Source organism: Salvia hispanica, chromosome 2, assembly GCF_029641045.1.
Source record: "Salvia hispanica isolate PSC_SH4W2 chromosome 2, Shi_PSC_v1, whole genome shotgun sequence".
In the NCBI taxonomy this organism is placed as follows: Eukaryota; Viridiplantae; Streptophyta; class Magnoliopsida; order Lamiales; family Lamiaceae; genus Salvia; species Salvia hispanica.
In genome coordinates this window covers 12569571-12590846 of record NC_142693.1, presented here as the reverse complement: position 1 = coordinate 12590846, position 21276 = coordinate 12569571, and the positions used below count along the sequence as shown (strand labels likewise).

The following is a 21276-nucleotide window of genomic DNA, read 5'->3' as shown; positions in this document are numbered from 1 at the left end:
TATGCCTCAATCCTTCGACATATTTATTATCTTAGCGCTTCAAATTAATTTATAAAGTTAATAGGAGTATAACTTAATCCCCATTTTCTAATAAATAAACAAAAAGAATAAAAATTTAAGCACATTTCCATATTATATGTATATTAATTTTAGTCTTTGATGTATGTGCAGAACATGGGTATAAACGAACGATCATTATTTTTTTATCGAACCATTTTACTGGTATTAATTAACATATTTGCACCAATAGTGGTTATAGATCTAAAGATATATCCCTATGCTAATTAATGAAAGATTTGTAAGATCAGTACTAAACCAAATTTAAATTTCTCGATTTATCGTGTTCCGTTTCCATGATTTGAGAAATCTACCTCGATTTATTATATGTGTATTATACAGGCACATCTTTCCAGGCAGATTAAAACCAAGAATGCATCCTAAATCTTGGCATCTAAATCTAGAAATGCAGTCTAAATCTTGGCTCTATAATTAAATAATTTAATTGCCAATAATTAATTATAAACTCCAAAAATCATAATTAAGCAATTTTAGGTCATATTATAAGATTCGAGTTTAATGTCATTTTAGATCATTTTAGGTCATCATTTGTAAGAATGACCTAAATATAAATCAACAATGATCTAAAAATAATGTCCTACGCATGATATTGTTATGTGCAACTGTATTTAAATCTAGTTTTGCATATATATTAAAACCCTGTCTTTCTATTCACAAATAAATTAAATTTACTCCACTTATAACCAAATTAATACTTGTCCTACTTGAGATTAATCTAATCCTTGAACAGCTATATAAATTAGACTTGTGTACGTTAAAGTGCTTCCTGCAATTTTTCACACTACACAAAAATTCGACAGAATACACAAAAATTCGACACAGAGATACACAAATTTGATGAGTTTGGTCAAGCTTTAATGGATTTAGAATCTTATCAGATCGATCCAATAAGAATTCGATAACTTCAGTTTATGTCTGGATTGGGTCGGTTTGGAATAGGAGAATCCGTTAAGAAAAAATTTATTTTAAAAATATTACTCCCTTCGTCCCAGAAAAGACGTCACACTTGTGGGACTGCACGAGATTTTAGGAGGTTTTATTTCGTGTGTTAAATGGAGATAGAAAATATAATTTTTATATTCATGCGAGAGAGAACTTTTTCCAAAAATGGAAATGTGACATCTTTTATGGAACAAAACAAACTAAAATGAAAGTGTGACATCTTTTGTGGGATGAAGGGAGTATAATATAATTTAATTATATAGATTTAAATCATGGTTAAGTACTAATTAATCGAGTTATATCATAATTTACTTGTGTAATACTGCTTTTATCGTGTAATATCAAGAATTAATAATTTGATATCAAGATTGGGTTGTTATCACGTCTTGTTAGATAAAATTGTGTCGTATCGTGAACGTAGAGTTGTAAATTTTTGATATGACACGGAAACCCGACACTATCACGCACAAATTTAATGAGTTTTGGTCAAAGTTAATCGGATTGAGTGGTTATCAGCTTGACACAATAAAACTCAAATGAATTGGATTAATATCAGTCGAGTCAATAATAATCCAATCAGAACTATTTACATGTCTAGACATTAGAGCTTACTTTTCTAATTGAAAGAGCATACTATATTAAAAGATTCTCTTGCACGCATATTGACAAAATGAAAGGAGCATCTACAAAATCCCACATGGTACAATGATCTTTCTATATCAAGAATGGGCACCATTTATTTATACATATGCCAGTGCGACCCATCCCTCTATAAATACCAATTAAAAATCAGCCATAACCATAAATCTCCACTCCTTTAAACAAGAAACACAGCTATTCGAAAATAACAGCAAAAGAAGAAGAAAAAAAAATGGGGTCAATAGCTGAGAAGCCCCATGTCGTGATGGTCCCATATCCAGCCCAAGGCCACGTCACCCCTATGATGAGGCTGGCGAAGCTCCTCCACTCCCGCGGCTTCCACGTCACCTTCGTCAACACCGAGTTCAACCACCGCCGCCTCATCCGCTCCAAGGGCCCCGACTCCGTCCGCGGCCTCCCGGACTTCCGCTTCGAGACTATCCCGGACGGCATGCCCGTCCAGTCTGACGAGGGAGCGACGCAGGACATCCCGTTCCTGTGTTACTACACCAGGATGACCTGCCTCGCTCCCTTTAAAAAGCTCCTCGCCCGCTTGGACTCAGAAGGCGGGGACACACCTCCTGTCTCGTGCGTCATCTCGGACGGAGTCATGAGCTTCGGCATCCGAGCGGCGCAGGAGATGGGATTCCCCGATGTCCAGTTTTGGACGGCATCGGCTTGCTCCTTCATTGGCTACTTGCACTATCGTGAGCTCATCAAGAGAGGCATCTTTCCCTTGAGTGAGTCTCTGTGTTTTTTTTAAAATACTACTTGGGCCTGTTCTGATACCATGTAAAATTAGTCAACTCAATATATGTATAGAAGAGAAAAAATCATTAAAAAAGTCGATGTGGGACAAGAATGAGATTTTTCTAATTGTGTTTGTTGTTTGCAGATGAGGATTTTTTGAGCGATGGGACGCTCGACACGCCGGTGGACTGGGTCCCGGGCATGCCGAACATCCGATTGAAGGATCTGCCAAGCTTCTTTCAGACATCGGATCCGAACGACATCATGTTCGATTTCTTGGGAGAGGAAGCGCAGTCTTGTCTGAAAGCCTCTGCCATAATCTTCAACACATTCCAAGAATTGGAAAAGGAGGCATTAGAGGCTGTGGTCTCGAAATTTAACTACACAAACTTCTACACAATCGGCCCACTTCCTCTGTTAGGCAAACATGTGAAGGATGGTGAAGCTAAGTCTCTCAATTCGAGTTTGTGGAAGCCGGATTCAAAAGTTTTCGATTGGCTTGACCGCCAGAAGCCCGAGTCCGTCATCTACGTGAACTACGGGAGCATCACTACGATGACGGGCCAGAACTTCTGGGATTTTGCCTTGGGCCTCGCGGATAGCAAGCAACCGTTTTTGTGGGTCGTGAGGCCCGACGTGGTCAAGGGGGAAAACGGAGAGTCGTCAGGGGAGCTGCCTCGAGAGTTTCTCGAGGCAGTTGAAGATAGGGGGGTGATGGTGACATGGTGTGCCCAGGATGAGGTGCTGACCCACGGTGCTGTGGGGGCGTTCCTGACGCACTGTGGATGGAACTCGAATTTGGAAAGCATCTCGTGCGGTGTGCCAGTCATCTGCTGGCCCTTTTTCGCGGACCAGCAGACGAACTGCCACTACTCGTGCGAGAAGTGGGGGATCGGGATGGAGATCGATCATCGAGTGAGGAGGGACGATATCGCGAATGTGGTTAGGGAGATGATGGTTGGGGAGAAGGGTAAGAAGATGAGATTGAAGGCTCAAGAGTGGAAAAAAATAGCACAAGATGTTACTCAAGTTGGAGGGGAATCTTATGTTAATTTTGAGGAGGTCATAAAAAAGGGTCTTCGCTACCATGGATGATTTCACATTACTCTAAAGTGTGCTTTTTCAATATGCAGGCAATTTAGATTATTTGTGGCTTTGGTTAATGCTATTTGGGATTGTAACGTTAATAAATTCTGGCCATCCTTCCTTATGTAAGAAAAATATATTGCGTTATTCATTTAATTATTAGTGTTTCTATCAAATCAAACAAAATATAGTACATATCAACGGGGTAGTGATAAAATGCGGGGTAGTGATAAAATGCAAACTTATATATTGTACAAAGGGATGTAATCAATTGCTAACTAATTACCAATCCCAAATTGAGACCAATTTTCAACCATTAGATTAGAAGATCTTATGGTTAATATAATGCCAAGTGTAATATATTTTAAATTTAACTAATTATTAATTAAATAAAAAGGGTATTAATGTCAAATCATATATATAGTAATTATAACTAACTACTTTCTCTCTCCTCAAAATCATTTCAAATCTTTAAATTTACGTAACTCTCTCAATTTAAATTATTTTTTCGCAAAAAATATATCAAATTAAAGATAATTTAATAAGGATTCCAACGAGATCTCAATTGCATATGTTCCGACGATGTTCGGGTGATGAAATTTGATAAATTATATTTCAATTTTCGTACATGTTGATAAGCAGCTTTTATCAACAAATGCAACAAAAAATCTCAATATATTGTAGGCAAAATCTCAATATTATGCATGTCCAATCTCAATAAAAATGTGTTGATATTTTCCTGTCCTTGTATTGATATTCTAATGTCGTATTGTTGATATTTGTAATACACAATGTTGATATAAAAAAACACCCACGAAAATTATCACATGATAACATAATGACGATATTACCCTTTTGTTGATATTTTGTCTACTATTTATTGAGATTTGTGAGCTTTAATCTCATCCACTCATTTTTAAATCTAATGGTGGAGATTTAGTCTTGATTTTGGATTAGGGTGCTATAAGCATTAGAATAGGACCCGTACAAAGTACAAACTCAAAACTCCTCAACACAGTTTCAATACAATATCAACACAGTTTCAAACTTCAAAATTTTAATGTCAACAAGTATCAACACAATATCAACACAGCATCAATCATTGATTACCATTGAAATTCTATTGATGTTTTTTTATAATCTGTTGACATTTTTCAATGATCCAAATCATAATTTTGAGTTTATACAATATTTAGAGTTTTCATTTATCACATCCCTACCATTATACAAGTCAAATTAATATATACCTTTCATTTACATCGTATGGTGCATCACTTATTATTGTGGCCTCTAGCAATTCATGATCATGATTCTTTTAGTATTATTTTTTGGGACCAAGACTTTCTTTCCCTCTTTTTGAGGTTGAGTTCGCTTCAGGCTTCTAGCAATTCATGATCATCATTTGTTTAATTATTTTTTGGGACCAAGACTTTCTTTACCTCTTTTTGAGGTTGAGTTCGCTCTACTGTAACACAATATTTGAAAATGACAATATTTCCTTTTCATGTGGAAAAGATCCGTATCAATAATTATGATTTTATGCATCGACAATTCCTCAATATCCTAGTAGTTCCAAGATCCCATAAAAGTTGAAACGTGCCGAATGCAAATTTGATTCCCCACGAAGTGTTCTTGGGAACCATATAATACAAACTAGCCCATAACATATACTCCTAATATAATATCCTGGGTACCTATTATTCTGACACGTGTCTAAACATGGATTACAACCAATGTCAATTTTATATTTAGGTAATAGCCTAATTAAGTTAAGTTATTTAACAATTAAATAGCTCTGTCCAACATGTGATTTTGCTTTTAGAGCAGTCGGGGTTCTTGAGATTCCCATTCCACGTTATAAACAAACAAATTGATAAGATTTGAGAAATCTGAAGTTCTAAGTGGCTCCGCCATATGTCAAAAACTATGTGAGAATAAGTAAAATTAGATTTAGAAATCATGTACTATTTAACTTGTGGTGTGTCTGTGACTTCACTTATTATAGAAAATGCACATATATTTAAATAGATTTACAATATTAATTCAACTTTACAAAAAAAACATTTACATCACACAAAACAAAAATAACTAATTAATTATGTACTCTCTCCGTCCCAAGATAAGTGACTTACTTCTTTGAAAGCACGGAATTTAAGGAATGGTATTTAAATAAGTTAAAGTGGAGAGAGTAAAGTATGAAAGAGGGAAAAGTAGAGGAGAGAAGAGAGAATAAAGTAAGAGAGATGACTTTTTGCTAAAAATGGAAATAGGTCACTTATAGTGGGACACCCCAAAAAGGAATACAAGTCACTTATCTTGAGACGGAGGAAGTATATAACAACAATGTAATATAGTACATCAAAATAAACTGCAGACACAATAAAAATATTTGCCGATAAATAACAATTTTACTTAAATTCAAAGTATTCCACAAATATAGTAAATCTATTATAAATAAAAATATTTTATCACTATAATGAATTTATAAATAGAACGAATTTTCTAAAATTATACTAGTAAACTTTTTCACTATAATTATCAAAATTATATCATTATATATTTATTTAAATATCTATTTTATAATCAATATGTCTTACTATTTTATATCTTTTAATATTTAATATTATAAATATTGTTAACAATTCATTTTTTTCTCATTAAATTATTTGAATTATTAAATACTATAGGTTATACGTATAAAAAACTATAAACCGTGAAATTAACAAAAGAACATAAAAATTTTATCAATTAATTTATAAAATATTTTATATAAATAAAAAATATGGCAAAAAATGACTAAAATTAAAATACTATTATACTAAAATTTTATATCATATTGTGACTTATAGATTATGGGAAAAAACAACTCCAACTTACTCGGTGTAAACTATAAGTACATGATTCGATTGAGAATAAAATGAACTATCAGAGCTATCATCAATAGGTCAATACAAAAATTAATTTTAGAATACATAATGGGCAACCATAAAATAATAAACTTACAACAAATGACACGTTATTGTAAAATATATAATTTGTACCATAAATTACAAACCTACCAAAACATGTATGATTAAATCAATAGATTAATATGGTAGTACAAAGCAAATAAGTCAAATAATCACCCATCCATGCTCCCCCGAAATTAACCTTAAAGTAAAGTCCAACATCTCCATCATAATTTCCAAAAAAATTCACCTACGATGAATGAGAAACAGAAATACAAAACTTTGCGCCACCAACGCCACTCATCTTCCCTTCCGATTTCTACATATCATCATTATGCATAATCTTTGTAAAATTCTTGAAAATGTTCTGTGAATTCTAACGCCCTACGTGGAAAAATTAGTCGTTAATGGATTTAGATAAATATCCCCGTAAAACTAAAACGAAACGACAAAACATATCCATTATGCCATGGAACACACTAATGACAATTGATTTGTCTTCGTGCTTGGCCATCTAAAAAACACGTACATATTTCACTTTAATGCCGAAGGAATACTGTTAGGATATACTCTCTTCGTCCTATTGAAGATTGACTCATTTTCTGTAATATCTCGTAAATTTTTATAAATAAATAAATATATTTTATTTTTGGAATTTCAAAAGTATTTTGAATTTTTTTAACTGCCAATTGATGAATTGTTATAATTTATGAACTAATGAGTTCAACTGTCAAATGTTTTTACAGGTTGTCCTACTTAGACCGAGGATGAGTCCTAGCAAAATAAATAAAGTCTAAGTGCTCGTTTTTTATTCATTGGTGAAATTAATAGTTTTAGAAACTTGAAATGAGATTAGAAAATATTAGAGCAATTGTTTAATGCCTTTTATACTTTTGTTTGTGCTATTTTGTGTGTGCTATAATGTTAAAGTTAATAGGTTAACTAGGATTAGGAAAATACTGTACTTTCGGTGATAACGCAATAACGGTAAGGTAATAGTATAAAAAATTAACCATATCGAATTTTTAGTATACTGAAAATTCGATATGGTATCGGTATGGTATTTTGTCATACTGCAGTTTTTGATACGGTATGTGGTATGACAAAGGATAGATATGGTATCACCATAATATTTTGTTCTACCGTAGTTTTCGAACAAACTAATTTAGCATTGACCTATTATTTGATGTCCCTTTAATTCAGATTTTGGAGCAAAGGATAGATTTGAAACTCTAAGAACAAGAAGTGTGTGAAATTATAGTTTACACGATGGAATCATTAAACCGATTTAGAAGCTAGCTAACTGAAAGCCTATACATGGTGAAATTGACATGCGGCATATCCTATGGCAAATTTAGCAGTGGACTTATAGTGGATCCTGTAACAATATGTTGGTTGATGGAATCTCTTTCTTAGTTTACTTTTCTTCTATTTTAACTATTTATTATTATTTTTTTAAAATAAATATAAAAAATGAAACGTCTCTATTAACATGGAATGAGGGGGATTACTATTTTCATAATAAAAGTAATAGAAATAGCATGAATTACGTTTTTACTGACTCTATTGCTAAAGTAGGGTGAGAAATAGCGACAAAGAAAATTAGAGAAAAGAAACAGATCCATGGTATCTAGTCTACATTAATAAAATTCTACTAAATACTTTAGTCCTTCGATGTTATGATTACTCAAGAAATTATCTATAATAGTTACATCCTAACGCATACTCCTTCCGTCCACGATTAAGAGTCTCATTTTTAAATAGCGCAGATTTTAAGAAATGTTAAGAAAAGTGGGTGGAAGAAAGTTAATGGAATAGGGGTCCTATTTGTATATATTAGTTTTAAATAATATGTGAGTGGAATGAGTTAGTGGAATGTGTGGTCTCTTTACCATTTATGATAATTATGAACCGAGACTCTTATTCGTGGACGGATCAAAATGAAAAAAACGGGACTCTTATTCGTGGATGGAGGGAGTATTTATTATTACTATTGAAGTTATAGTCAAACAAGTAAGCATGCCCGAGTTCTGTGCGAATCAATACCATCAAATAAAATGATTCCACAATTCATGATGATCACGTTACATTATGAGTAGTAATCCAAATTATATTCCACTATTATATTTTTCAATTACAATCTCTATAAAAGATCAACACTGGTTCTCATGAAATATATATGCAACTCTCAATTTCTAAATTTTACTATAATCCAGCACGACCGGCGATTGATCCAGTCGAATGGGGCGGAGTGGATGCGAAGCTTCAAGAATCTCTGGTTCGAGACGATGCCGGAGGGCTTGCCACCGCCCGATCAGTGATTTACAACAATCAAAATAACGGCTAATTAGTCGAACAAAAGCACAAAAAAAATCAAGTACAACTAGTGCTGAACATTAAACATAAAAAAACTGCATAAAAGTTAATTATTATCAAATCTCAAAATTTTATTGTTTAACAATCCATAAAATTCATAGACGGATGAACTAAAACAATAATTAAAGTACAAGACATGAAATAAACAAATAAATCTCAAGAGTAAATCTTGAAGTCTTCAGTCTCCTTTTGTCTTGCTTCAATATCCAAGAATGATGAAAGAAATAGGTTGTGGAGTACAGAGGGAGGAGCCTTGAAGACTCCCCTTCATATTTTAGAAATAGCAACTCTTTCCATTTTAGCCCGTCTCTTAAAAATTGAAACTTTAGAATCTTTCTATTTTTGGACGTAGATCCACAATCCACCAACATTATTTTCACTATTTTTTTCTTCCTCTCTCTTAAGTACTTTATTCATTTTTTTCATTCTTTTTCTTATTTTACTAATTTTTCTCTCTTACTTTACCAATTGTGTATTAAAACCAGTGTCATTTCAAATGTTTCTATTTTTAAAAAACGGGGGAAAGTATGAGTTAGGTTATGGGGTATTCATAGGCATGAAAAACATTTAGACTTGGTAATTTTCGTAGTCTATAAGGAATGGAAAAGATTTGGCTTCACAAAGTACTCATTCCGTTCCATAGTAATGGAGATATTTCTTTCCGTTACGGAGATTAAGAAAAATTGTGTTAAGTGGGTTAAGTAAAAGAAGAATAAAGCAGGAAATGAAAAACGTTGAGAGATGAATAGAATAAAGTAAGTGAGAGCAAGTGAGAAGAAATGTATTGACTTTGACTAAAAAGAAATAACTATATTCCTATGGAACATACTAAAATGGCAAAATGACTTCATTACTATGAAACGAAGGGAGTAATATTTTCTTCCCTTCCATGAATTTCCTCCTAAATTCCAGTCAGTTTTGACTGCACTGCGTTACATTTGCCAAAACTTCTCCACATAACTCCGATTGAGATGTTCAAGGTACCCACATGAAGATCTTTCGAAACGAAGAGAATGATATATAGTACACCCTGGTTGAAGTTTATAATCACCGGTAAACGGGTTTGAACTGAGGTGGTTGTGCGCGAACAGGCCCACGGGCTGCTGGAAAGTTTCTGACCACTTTGTTCAACTTTCAGAGACAGGTGGCTAGGGTCCAGCGGACCACTGGGTCCCTTTTTGGCTCTATTTTGTACATTTTTGACAAAACACGTCAAAATACCAAGATAGATAAAATATGCAAATAATTGACATGTAATGCAACTTTGAGACTTATGGCAGATCAAATAATAACCTTTAAATAGTGCAAAATCTGAGCGTATCAACGCATCCATACATACATTTATTTAGGTCTATCCGCATGCGCTTATTCCCAGAACCTTTCGCGTATCAAAGAATCGAACTCGAATCGAGCGCTAGATGGAGAATTATATTGTACTCCCTCTGTTCCAAGATAAGCCACTCACATTCCTTTTTGGGACGTCCCAAGATAAGTGAGCTATTTTCTTTTTTGGTATTCTCTCTGTAGGGATCAGACTAGGTTCGAATTCACTAATTACCAAGACCTCTTTGTTCTTCATTAAGGAGAGCTCAGTCAAACTCTCAACCATACGACTGATAGGTAATCAAGATTACAACGGGAAACCTATCAACTATTACAACAGTTAATAGCCCATGCTAAGTTCTTGATTTATCACCAACCCTCCTTAAACCTGCACACTCACCAAACTTGTTAGTAATAACAACTAAGATCCTCTCGGATCTAAAACAATTATACAAGTGATAAGAAGATCAAGAAGAACACATAACAGATCAAGGCGATGGCTCAACCACCCGCCTTTAGAACAAATCTATTCACCAGAAACCAAATCCAAGGGAACTCCGTTGAATCCACAAGTGATTCACCTCACACCGCAGAAAACAACATCAAACAACTCCTTCACACCGAATCTAGAATCACAGAACACAACCTCGCACCAGATCTCTCACACACCGAAACCCTAGATCTCAGAAACACCCAAGCAACCAAAGCAGTTGCTTACACCAGCAAAGCCACCGGTCTATCACTCAAAGAAACCGTGATAACCAAAAGACAACAGCCGGAGAAGACATTGGAGAAGAAGAGAGTATAGAGAGAGAAGAGAGATTCACTGAATCGAGTGAGTTAGAGAGATAGAGAGTTCTGAATAATGAGAGAAGAAAGAAGGTCTCGTCTCACATAACAAATACAAGCCACAATCCAACGGCTCTAAGCCAAGATCCGGGTGGGAGTATACATGGCAACATCTGATGGTAGAGGTAAGGTAATTGGGCTCAGCCCAAATTATTTTCACATGGGCCAAATAAATAACCAGCCCAAATGAAAGTCCACCACAAATATTCAACACTCCCTCTTACTTTTTCTCTCTACTTTATTAACTCTCTTACTTTATTCAATTTCCACTTTACTAACAAAACACAATTTCCTTAAATTCTGTACCGAAAAGTTTGTGCCCACTTATCTTGGGACGGAGGGAGTAAATAAATATCCCAAATCTACACGATGAGCTGTAAATTTAAACACGATTGTAGATTTGTAGTAGCTTATTTTTAAAAAAAGTAAACTTATGCTAATTTAGATAATTAAAAAATATGCATCTCTAATTTAAACATTTAGGGACACATTCATTTAATGTTTTCCTAATTTAAACACTAATTAGGGACGCTTCTATTTAATACGTCTCCAATTTAATGATGCTAAATTTTACGTCTCAAAATTTTAGCTATATTAAAAGAATTTGCAATATCCAAAAATATACTATGACCTCTACCCAACTAAAACTCTACTACGTTTTGGTCCTTAAAAGTTTCTACCTAATTATTTAGTATTGACTATACGATTATTGAAGAAATTATTCATAATTAATACTCCCTGTGTCCTAGAAAGTTTATCACATTTTTCCATTTCCATCTGTCTCATAAAATTTGGCACATTTCATTTTATACCATTTTCGATAGAGTATCTCATATTACACTAACTTATTCCCACACATTTTTTATTATAAAACTAATATAAAAATATGACACATATTTAATTAATTTTTTAACTCACTTTTTATTATATTTGTTAAAGTTTGTGTACGGTCATAATATGACAAAATTTATGGACGGAGGAACACTAATAGTATTTCGCACCTTTTCAACAAAATTGACTATTTGCAGCCTAATGTATTTGTACTATTACAGTCAAAGAAGTAAGCATGCACGAGTTGTATGTGAATCCAATACCATCAAAATACAATGATTCCACAGACCACAATTATCCCATATCATGATGATCACGTTACATTATGAGTAGCAATCCAAATTATATTCCACTATCATACTTTTCAACTCAATCTAGCTATATAAAAGACCCACACTGCTTCTCATTCAAATATATATGCAACTCTCAACTTTTAAATTTTACAACTCCCTATAATCCATTCCAGAATGACCAGTGCGCATGCCGTTCTCGTGCCATTTCCGGCGCAAGGCCACCTCATTCCGGCGATGCAGCTGGCCTCGCTCCTACAAACAAGGGGCTTCTTCGTCACCATCGTCAACACCGAGTTCAACCACCGGCGATTGATCCGGTCGAAAGGGGCGGAGTGGATGCGGAGCTTCGAGAATCTCCGGTTCGAGACCATGCCGGAGGGCCTGCCGCCGTCCGACCGCGACGCCACCCAGGATCCCGTGGCGCTGTGCGACTCGATCAGGAAGTCTTGCCTGCCCGTTTTCCGGCGGGTGCTTGGGAAGCTGGCTGCGGCGGCGGATGTGCCGAGAATTACTTGTATAATTGCCGATGGAGCAATGAGCTTCGCGATTAAGGCGGGTGCCGAATTGGGGATTCCGGTGTTTCAGCTGTGGACGGCCTCGGCTTGTGGTTTCATGGGCTACCTCTCTTACCGGGAACTCCAGAATCAAGGGATGGTCCCCTTCCAAGGTAGAATATATATGTAGTCCATTCAATTGGTGATTGGATGATAATGTTATACTCCCTTCCGTCATCATTATTCGTCTCATTTTAGTAATTAAATTTCATATTCTACTAATTTATTTCGCTCACAATTATTATAAAACTAATAATTTTAAATTTCCACTTTTTTTATTAACGTCACATTGCCACACACAAGAGGGAGTAGTAATTTTTGTTTCTTTTGCCAACACTCCAACTCAAACTCCAAGGGAAGTTGGACCTTTTTTTTATCGTAGGATTGAACAGCCCTATCAAATTGGCCCAAATTTAAAGCTTAGATATATTGTTAGGTATGTTAAATTTGGCTAAATGACCTTAACCAATTGGTTATAGATGAAGTGACTTATATGATTCATGTAATGATTTTTGTTCTCTCCTTGCAATATATGAAATGTTATTATAATACTAGTAGTTTTTTTGTTTCATTTTCCGACCATCGTTCCCATTCTTTACTAAAGTAGTAGGCTTTTCGTTTTTTTATCCCAAGCATATACGTCTTAGTTAAATTTGAATTGACATGGGGGTATTTTCTAATCAAATTATTTTGTGGCTAGATGACAAGTTCATGGAGAAGGGATTGCTAGAGAAAGAAATAGATTGGATTCGGGGCATTCCCAACATAAAGCTCAGAGACTTCCCTAGCTTTATCCGAACAACAAACAAGGATGATGTCTTGTTCAACTATCTGAGAGACGAAGCTCAAAACTGTCTACAAGCAACTGGAATCATCTTCAACACATTCAATGCACTCGAACATCGAGTCCTCGAAGCCATCTCATCCACATCTCCACCAACATACAACATCGGCCCTCTCTCCTTGCTTTCCGATGAAATTTCCAAAAACCAACAAATCTCATTCAAGCCAAATCTATGGAAAGAAGATAGAAAATGCTTAGAATGGCTAGACAAACAGTGAAAGAAAAATAAAAGATGAATAGATTTGTATTCAAGATATTCACTTGTCGAAGGGAGCATTACATCAAGACTATTTATAAGTTACTCATAATAGATAAGCATTAAATAAAACACAAGACCTAACACATTCTACAACCTTTCAAGCTTCTACATTGATGTGTTAGATGAAGAGTCTTGTAGCATTTTACTTATTTGAGAGTTACAAATTAAATCTGATGCACACTTCATTTTTCCATATTGCTGCAGTGTAATGTTATTTTCCAACTTGGCATTGCATTCACTTCTGCTGATGACTTCTTCAATTTTGATATTTGTAGGAGAGGTTTCAATATCCCCCCTCAATTCGAGCGCCGACTTAGAACAAACAGTGAGTTTGTTGCGAAGTTTAGAGAAGAATTGGTAAGAAAGTGGCTTGGTGAGGATATCTGCAATTTGGTCGGCAGATGGAACATGACGAAGATCCACCAATTTGTCTTGAACCTTGTCGCGAACAATATGTATGTCTAATTCAATATGCTTGGAGCGGGCGTGAAGAACTGGGTTGCTGGCCAATGCGATGGTACTGATATTATCCACCCACACAATCGGAGTGCGAGAGGATGGGATTTTCAATTCGGAGAGGAGATGAGTTACCCAAGTGACATCACAGACAGCCTGAGCAAGACTCCGGTATTCAGCCTCGGTGCTGCTTCGAGAGACAACAGGCTGCTTTTTGGAACACCAAGAGATCAAGTTCTTACCCAGAAAAACACAATAGCCAGTTACAGATCGTCGGTCGTCAATATCTGAAGCCCAATCAGAGTCGGAGAAGGCGATAAGATTGGTGTGAGATGCTTGAATATGAATGCCGTAATCGACCGAGCTGGCAAGGTATCGGACAATACGTTTCACTGCCTTCCAATGAGAGTCAAGAGGGCATGCCATGAATTGGCTAACCTTATTAACAGCATAGCTGATTTCCGGTCGTGTGAGGGTTGCATACTGCAATGCTCCTACAGTGCTCCGATATAGCTTTCCATCTATGGTGGGATCACCTTCATCCTTTGATAATTTAAGATTTGCTAGCATTGGAGTAGGCAATCCTTTCGCATCTTGCATTTTTACTCGTTCAAGGATATTTTTAATGTAGGAACCTTGACTTAGATGGAGTCCCTGAGCAGTTTGAGTGACTTCAACTCCTAGGAAATGTTTCACTTCACCCAAATCCTTAAGAGAAAATTGCTTGCTGAGGCTTGAAATAACATGCTCAATGGCAGAAGATGAACTACCAGTAATTAACATATCATCCACGTAGATGAGAAGATAAATTGTTTCAGAACCTCGAATCCGAAAGAACAGTGACCGGTCTGCCCGAGATTGATGGAATCCAAGTGATAATAAGGCAGCTTGAACAGTGAGGAACCATGATCTGGAGGCTTGCTTCAAGCCATAGAGAGCTTTGTTGAGTTTGCACACAAGGTGTGGGCTTCCTTGTTCAAAGCCAAGGGGTTGGCGCATGTAGATTTCTTCCTCAAGATCTCCATGTAAGAATGCATTGTTGACGTCTAAGTGCTTGATTCGCCAGCCAGAAGATATAGCAAGAGACAGGATTATGCGAATGGTTGTGGGCTTGACCACAGGGCTGAATGTATCGGTGAAGTCAAAACCAGGCTCTTGGGAGAAGCCTTGAGCAACCAATCGAGCTTTATGTCGAGCAATATCGCCATTAGCATGTTTCTTCAACCTGAAAATCCAAGAACAACCAATAAGATTCTTCCCCGGAGGAAGAATGGTTAGAATCCATGTTTTATTTCGAATAAGAGCCAGAAACTCTTCAACCATGGCTCGCTTCCAAATTGGGATTAGAAGAGCAGCTTGGGCAGATTTAGGGAGAGAGGAAAAAGGACATGTGACAAGAAGAATTTTAGGCTTAAAAATACCAGCCTTAGCTCTAGTGATCATAGGATGAGAGGCAGCTGTAGAGCTTGGAATAAGAGAGGAGGAAGCGGTTTTATCAGAGGTGAGAGGAGTTGGAGAGGTTGCTGCTACAGTAGCAGAAGGCTGTGAAGATGGAGATTCATGTGTGACAGGTGGATTAGCGGGAGAGAGATTGATGGGAGGAGTGGGATTAGTAGTAGGTGGTGAAGGAGGTATAATGTGCAAGGAAGGAATGCTTGAAGGATTATTTGGCAGAGGGGGAGCTTGTGAGGATTGAGAATTAAGGTGAGGAAAGGACGATTCATCAAATATGATATCTCTTGAGATGATGACTTTTCCATTGGGAAGGAGAGCTTTGTATCCTTTATGAGCATTACTATATCCCAAAAAAGTTGAAGGTGATGATCTGTATTCAAGCTTGTGGGCATTGTAAGGCCGAGTGAATGGATAACATAGACAACCAAAGACTTTAAGCTCATGATAGTTAGGCTTGGAGTTGTACAACTTTTCAAAGGGGGAGGCAAGAAGGAGTGTTGGTGTGGGTAATCTGTTGATGATGTAGACTGCGGAAGTGAAGGCATCATCCCAAAATTGAGTAGACAACCCTGCTTGAGCAAGTAATGCTAAACCCATCTCAACAACATGTCGATGCTTCCTTTCAATGAGGCCATTTTGTTGGGGAGTATGAGGGCAAGATAATCTGTGGATGATACCATGTTCCTGAAAAAAAGAAGTAAGCCCTCTATACTCTCCACCCCAATCACTTTGCACAATCTTAATTTTATGATTAAGCTGGTTTTCAGCAGTCACTTTGAAGTGTTTGAAAATGTTTTGAACTTCATTTTTGGCTTTCAATAGATAAATCCATGTGAAGCGAGTAAATTGATCTACAAAAGTGATGTAGTAGGAGAACCCATTTCGGGATTTGATGGGAGAGGGGCCCCATAAGTCAGTATGTATGAGATGGAGAGGAGCTGAATATTGAGATTTAGAAGCAGTGTAAGGGAGCCTATGACTCTTAGCAATACAACAAGGATGACAAAGGATACTGGATTTTATTGAATTGAAACTGATATTACAGCCATTTAGAGCCTTAACAACTAAATCATAAGCACAGTGGCCAAGACGTTTGTGCCAAAGATCTAAAGTAGAAGACACATGAGATGTGGAAGTAGAGGAAAGAGCTGAAGAGAAGGCAACGGGTGCATGGCTTGAGTCAGAAGAGAGGTGAGCAGACTCTGGCTTGGGAAGAGAGAAGCGATATAATCCATTATCAAGGGTGCCTCTGAGAAGAACCTTCCTGGACATTCGATCCTTAACAAAGCAAAAGAGAGGGTGAAACTCAAAGAAGACATTATTGTCATTTGCAAACTTAGAAACACTTAGAAGGTTTTTCGAAATTTGAGGAACATGTAAAAGATGATTCAAGAGTAAATATCTTGAAGACAAGAGAGGTGATTGAAATGAAGAGCTACCAATATGAGCAATATTGATAGCATCTCCATTGCCAAGATGTAGAGATTTACCTCCTTGATACTCAGTGGCAACATTTAGAGATGAGAGGTCATTGGAGACATGATGTGTAGCACCAGAGTCAGGATACCAAAAGTTGGAAGCTGAGTCAAAGCTAATCTCTGAAGGAGAATAGGAATAGGCAGGTGCTTGGTGAAGTTGCTGGTGGGGAGAAGGTGGACGGAAGCCGGGAGGAGCTACAGGAGGAGCACGAGCGTGGACAAGATTTGCGGTAGGAGGAGCAGACGGGTGCAGATGAGAGTGAGAAGGGCGTGGAGCAGGAGCAGAAGGAGAGAAGTTCTGTTCAAACCTATGCCAACAACGATCAGCTGAATGCCCAGGTTTTTGACATAGCTGGCATATGATTTTGTTGTTGGAGAATCGGCTGCGGCCACCACGACCACCACCACGGCCACCACCACGACGAGGATAAGAGGGAACATTTCTAGAGCCATCTCTGCTGGGAGGACCAGAACTAGCATGAGCAAAGTTAGCCGAGGGTTGAGAGCCATCAGTGTTGAAGGAAGAAAGACGAGCAGTTTCTAATCTGGACTCAAAGCTGAGGAGAAGGGCAGTAACATCTGGAACAGACCAACTTTCTGTCCTAGAGGTGATGGTGACCATCACAGGATCATATTCCGGGCCGAGACCAGCCAAGAGATAGAGGATATGATCTTCCGGAGAGACATGACAACCAGCAGAGCTTAATATGTCACAACAAGACTTGACCTTGTTAAGATAATCATTCATGGGAAGATTGTGCCGTTTGATAGTTTGAAGCTGCAATTTGTATTGCATAATTTTAGCTTTTGATTGGCTCGCATAGCTAGACTCTATAGCTTGCCATATATCTTTGCTTGTGGAGAGGCCAACAACGAGTATCATCGAGCTCTCAGAAAGCGATCCTTGAATCCAAGCAGATAAAAGTTGATCTTGGCGATGCCAAGCAAGGTAGGCGGGATTGGGCTGCTTTGAAGCATCATCATCATCAGTAGTAAGAAAGGGAGAGGGTGGGATGTCTGATCCAAGAAGAAATCCCTCAAGACCATGACCACGAACAGTAGCCAGAATTTGTTGTCGCCAAATGAGATAGTTTTCATCGGAGAGTTTGATGGAAAGAGGATGATGTAGGGCAAAAACGGGAGAGGTGGTGGAGGAGCTGGAATTAGTATTTGTATCCATAAAAAAAAGAAAATGGAGAAAGGTAAGGGAAAGGGAGGGAGGGAAGCGAAGAGAAGGTGATCAGAACCTAGGCTCTATATACCATGAAAGAAAAATAAAAGATGAATAGATTTGTATTCAAGATATTCACTTGTCGAAGGGAGCATTACATCAAGACTATTTATAAGTTACTCATAATAGATAAGCATTAAATAAAACACAAGACCTAACACATTCTACAACCTTTCAAGCTTCTACATTGATGTGTTAGATGAAGAGTCTTGTAGCATTTTACTTATTTGAGAGTTACAAATTAAATCTGATGCACACTTCATTTTTCCATATTGCTGCAGTGTAATGTTATTTTCCAACTTGGCATTGCATTCACTTCTGCTGATGACTTCTTCAATTTTGATATTTGTAGGAGAGGTTTCAATAAACAGGAAAAGAATTCCGTGGTGTATGTAAATTATGGGAGTGTGACATTGATTTCCGAGAAACATCTAGAAGAATTCGCATGGGGATTGGCCAATAGCAAGCACCCGTTTCTTTGGATAACCCGACCTGACATCGCCATGGGCGAGTCGGCCCGGTTTCCCGCGGGTTTCGTTGAGGAGACAAAGGGGAGGTGCTTGATCGCGGGGTGGTGCGCCCAGGACGAGGTGCTTCTGCACCCGTCTGTGGGCGTGTTTTTGAGCCACTGTGGATGGAACTCGACTCTGGAGAGCATTGGGGCGGGTGTGCCGATGTTATGCTGGCCATTCTTCGCGGAGCAGCATACAAACCGACGGTTCGTGTGCGTGGAATGGGGAATGGGGATGGAGGTGGATGAGGATGTGAGGAGGGAGAAGGTGGAGGAAGTTGTGAGGGAGGTGATGGAAGGGGAGAGAGGGAAGGTTATGAAGGAGAATGCTTTGGAATGGAAGAGGAAAGCGGGAGTGGCTACGAGAGTTGGTGGTGAATCTTATCATGATTTTGATAGGTTGGTGAATGATATTCTTGGTTACAAGGAAGTGCAAAAAATTATTAGTTGATGTTGTTTTATTTATGGTGTGCATGTGTGTGGGATAATTAAATTGTGTGGGGAATATTTTAAAAAGTGGTGTTGTATATGTAAATATATGTCTAATTATAATTGTGTAAATGTATGTGTGTCTTTTGTCACTTTTTGTCTCATTTCTTTTGTGATCTCTCATATCCCTTAAAGATGCGAAACCAATAAAACATTTGATTAAATTTTAATTAATTATAATATACTAATGATGTGTTCATAGAAAATAATATGCACTTTTTGCAGTAAAACATAATTTCGAATGAGATTAGTTCCTTGGTAATTTGTCGCGACCGCACTTTCTAAGGATAGAAAGTCCGGTTGATCGCGACTAGGGGAGGATGAAAGAAGCAGGGAAGAAAGAGGGAAAAACTGTGGCACAACTAAATATGAACTGAAATAACTTGGAATAAATATATTAATCAGAGTGCATAGTACAAGAGAATGAAATCTCGACTTTTACATTGCAGCAGAAGAGTCAAGAGCAGATAACATCGTGTATGGAGACACGACGCATCCAAGTACTATTCTATCGAAGGATCTTCATTCGTCTGTGCTCAACACCGCCCGCTGTCATTACTGCTCAACCTGCACATTTTTCAAACATATGTAGGGGTGAGTACTTGGTGTACTCAGTGGACACGTGCCGAAATATATTTTACTGAAAAGAAACTGGTTTTGTCAAGCCACTACTGAGTGAGCTTGGGGTTTAATCTTGAAAGGCCCGAGGACACTAAAAGCATTTCTTTGTAAACTGTGATCATGATCTATTTCTCCTGGAACTAATGCCATATCTGAAACTGTGTGAACTGGGTATGTATGGGCTTACCCCACTTACAAATCGGAATTCGATTAAACTGAACTGGTCTAGTAGGGACGTCGCCCTTGCTAGACAAACAGATAGGCAAAGTTCAAAACAACACTTGGCAATACAAAACATGCTGATAACTTGAATAACTGAAAACATTCATACTGGGAACGTAAATAACTGAAAGCGCATTCGTACTCAGAATGTAAATAACTGGAAGCATTCATACTGCAAAACATACTGGGAATATAAACAACTCAAAGCATATCATATAAGGCTCACGTAATATCATATCACAATAGAAAGCTCATAAAATACTTTTCGTAAAAACTGAACTTTTACTTGAAAGCCCATATAATCATATCTTAAATAGAAAGCTCGTAAGATACTTAGTTACGAAAGCCCACATAATCATATCTTAAATAGAAAGCTCGTAAGATACTTAGTTACGAAAGCCCACTTCGTTCGCTTAATTTCCTTAACTTGAATTTCTCGTTCTGATCTTAACTCGCGGAGATAGTCCTTTGTGAAAAACATAACATAACAACATACTAATTAGACTTTAAGAAAACTTATACTTATAGGAATGCATGCCCTAATTAATTTTTTTTATTCTTTACTTACTTCTTGGAAAATTCTAGAACTTGCATATTAATTAAATCAGGAAATTTAATTAATAGCACTTCTCTAATAAACTTAATTATTTCTGTGACTTGAGAACGTCGTCTCCCTCTTTCCTTCTATTTCCTTAGCGGCCGCCCGAGGCGTCGAGGGCGACGCCGGTCGGCCCTTTGCGTCTCCAACTTTAATACCTTCCATCTTCGAAAACTTGGTAAATTATTCGGGAATTTATTTATTTGAGCTGCAACTCAAACCATTAAATTAATTCCAAACCAACATAAATATACCTCAGCCCAATTATTTTTCAACTCATTTCTTTTTAGTCTAAATAGAAAACACTACACGGCTCCTTTTAATAATTGAGGCGGCCCAAAAGCTCATTGACATTCTTAGTCATTTTAGAATTAACTCTGCAGTCCAATTAAATAAAGGAGTCGGCCCAATTAATCTTTTTAACTACTAAGGCCCAACTAGAA

General features: G+C 37.1%; 2 protein-coding genes across 2 annotated transcripts; both read left to right on the top strand.

The window, feature by feature from the left end:
- The first annotated feature begins 1788 nt into the window (after positions 1-1788).
- Positions 1789-3651, top strand: LOC125201818 (linamarin synthase 2-like). Its single transcript, XM_048100075.2, has 2 exons — positions 1789-2399; positions 2555-3651. The coding sequence occupies exons 1-2, from the start codon at positions 1892-1894 to the stop codon at positions 3502-3504; spliced, it is 1458 nt and encodes a 485-aa protein (XP_047956032.1). The 5' UTR covers positions 1789-1891; the 3' UTR covers positions 3505-3651.
- An 8609-nt stretch (positions 3652-12260) lies between these two features.
- On the top strand, positions 12261-19372 carry LOC125187000 (linamarin synthase 2-like). Its single transcript, XM_089063848.1, has 3 exons — positions 12261-12782; positions 13370-13727; positions 18748-19372. Exons 1-3 carry the CDS (start codon positions 12290-12292, stop codon positions 19352-19354), a joined length of 1458 nt encoding a protein of 485 aa, XP_088919974.1. The 5' UTR covers positions 12261-12289; the 3' UTR covers positions 19355-19372.
- The last annotated feature ends 1904 nt before the right edge of the window (positions 19373-21276 follow it).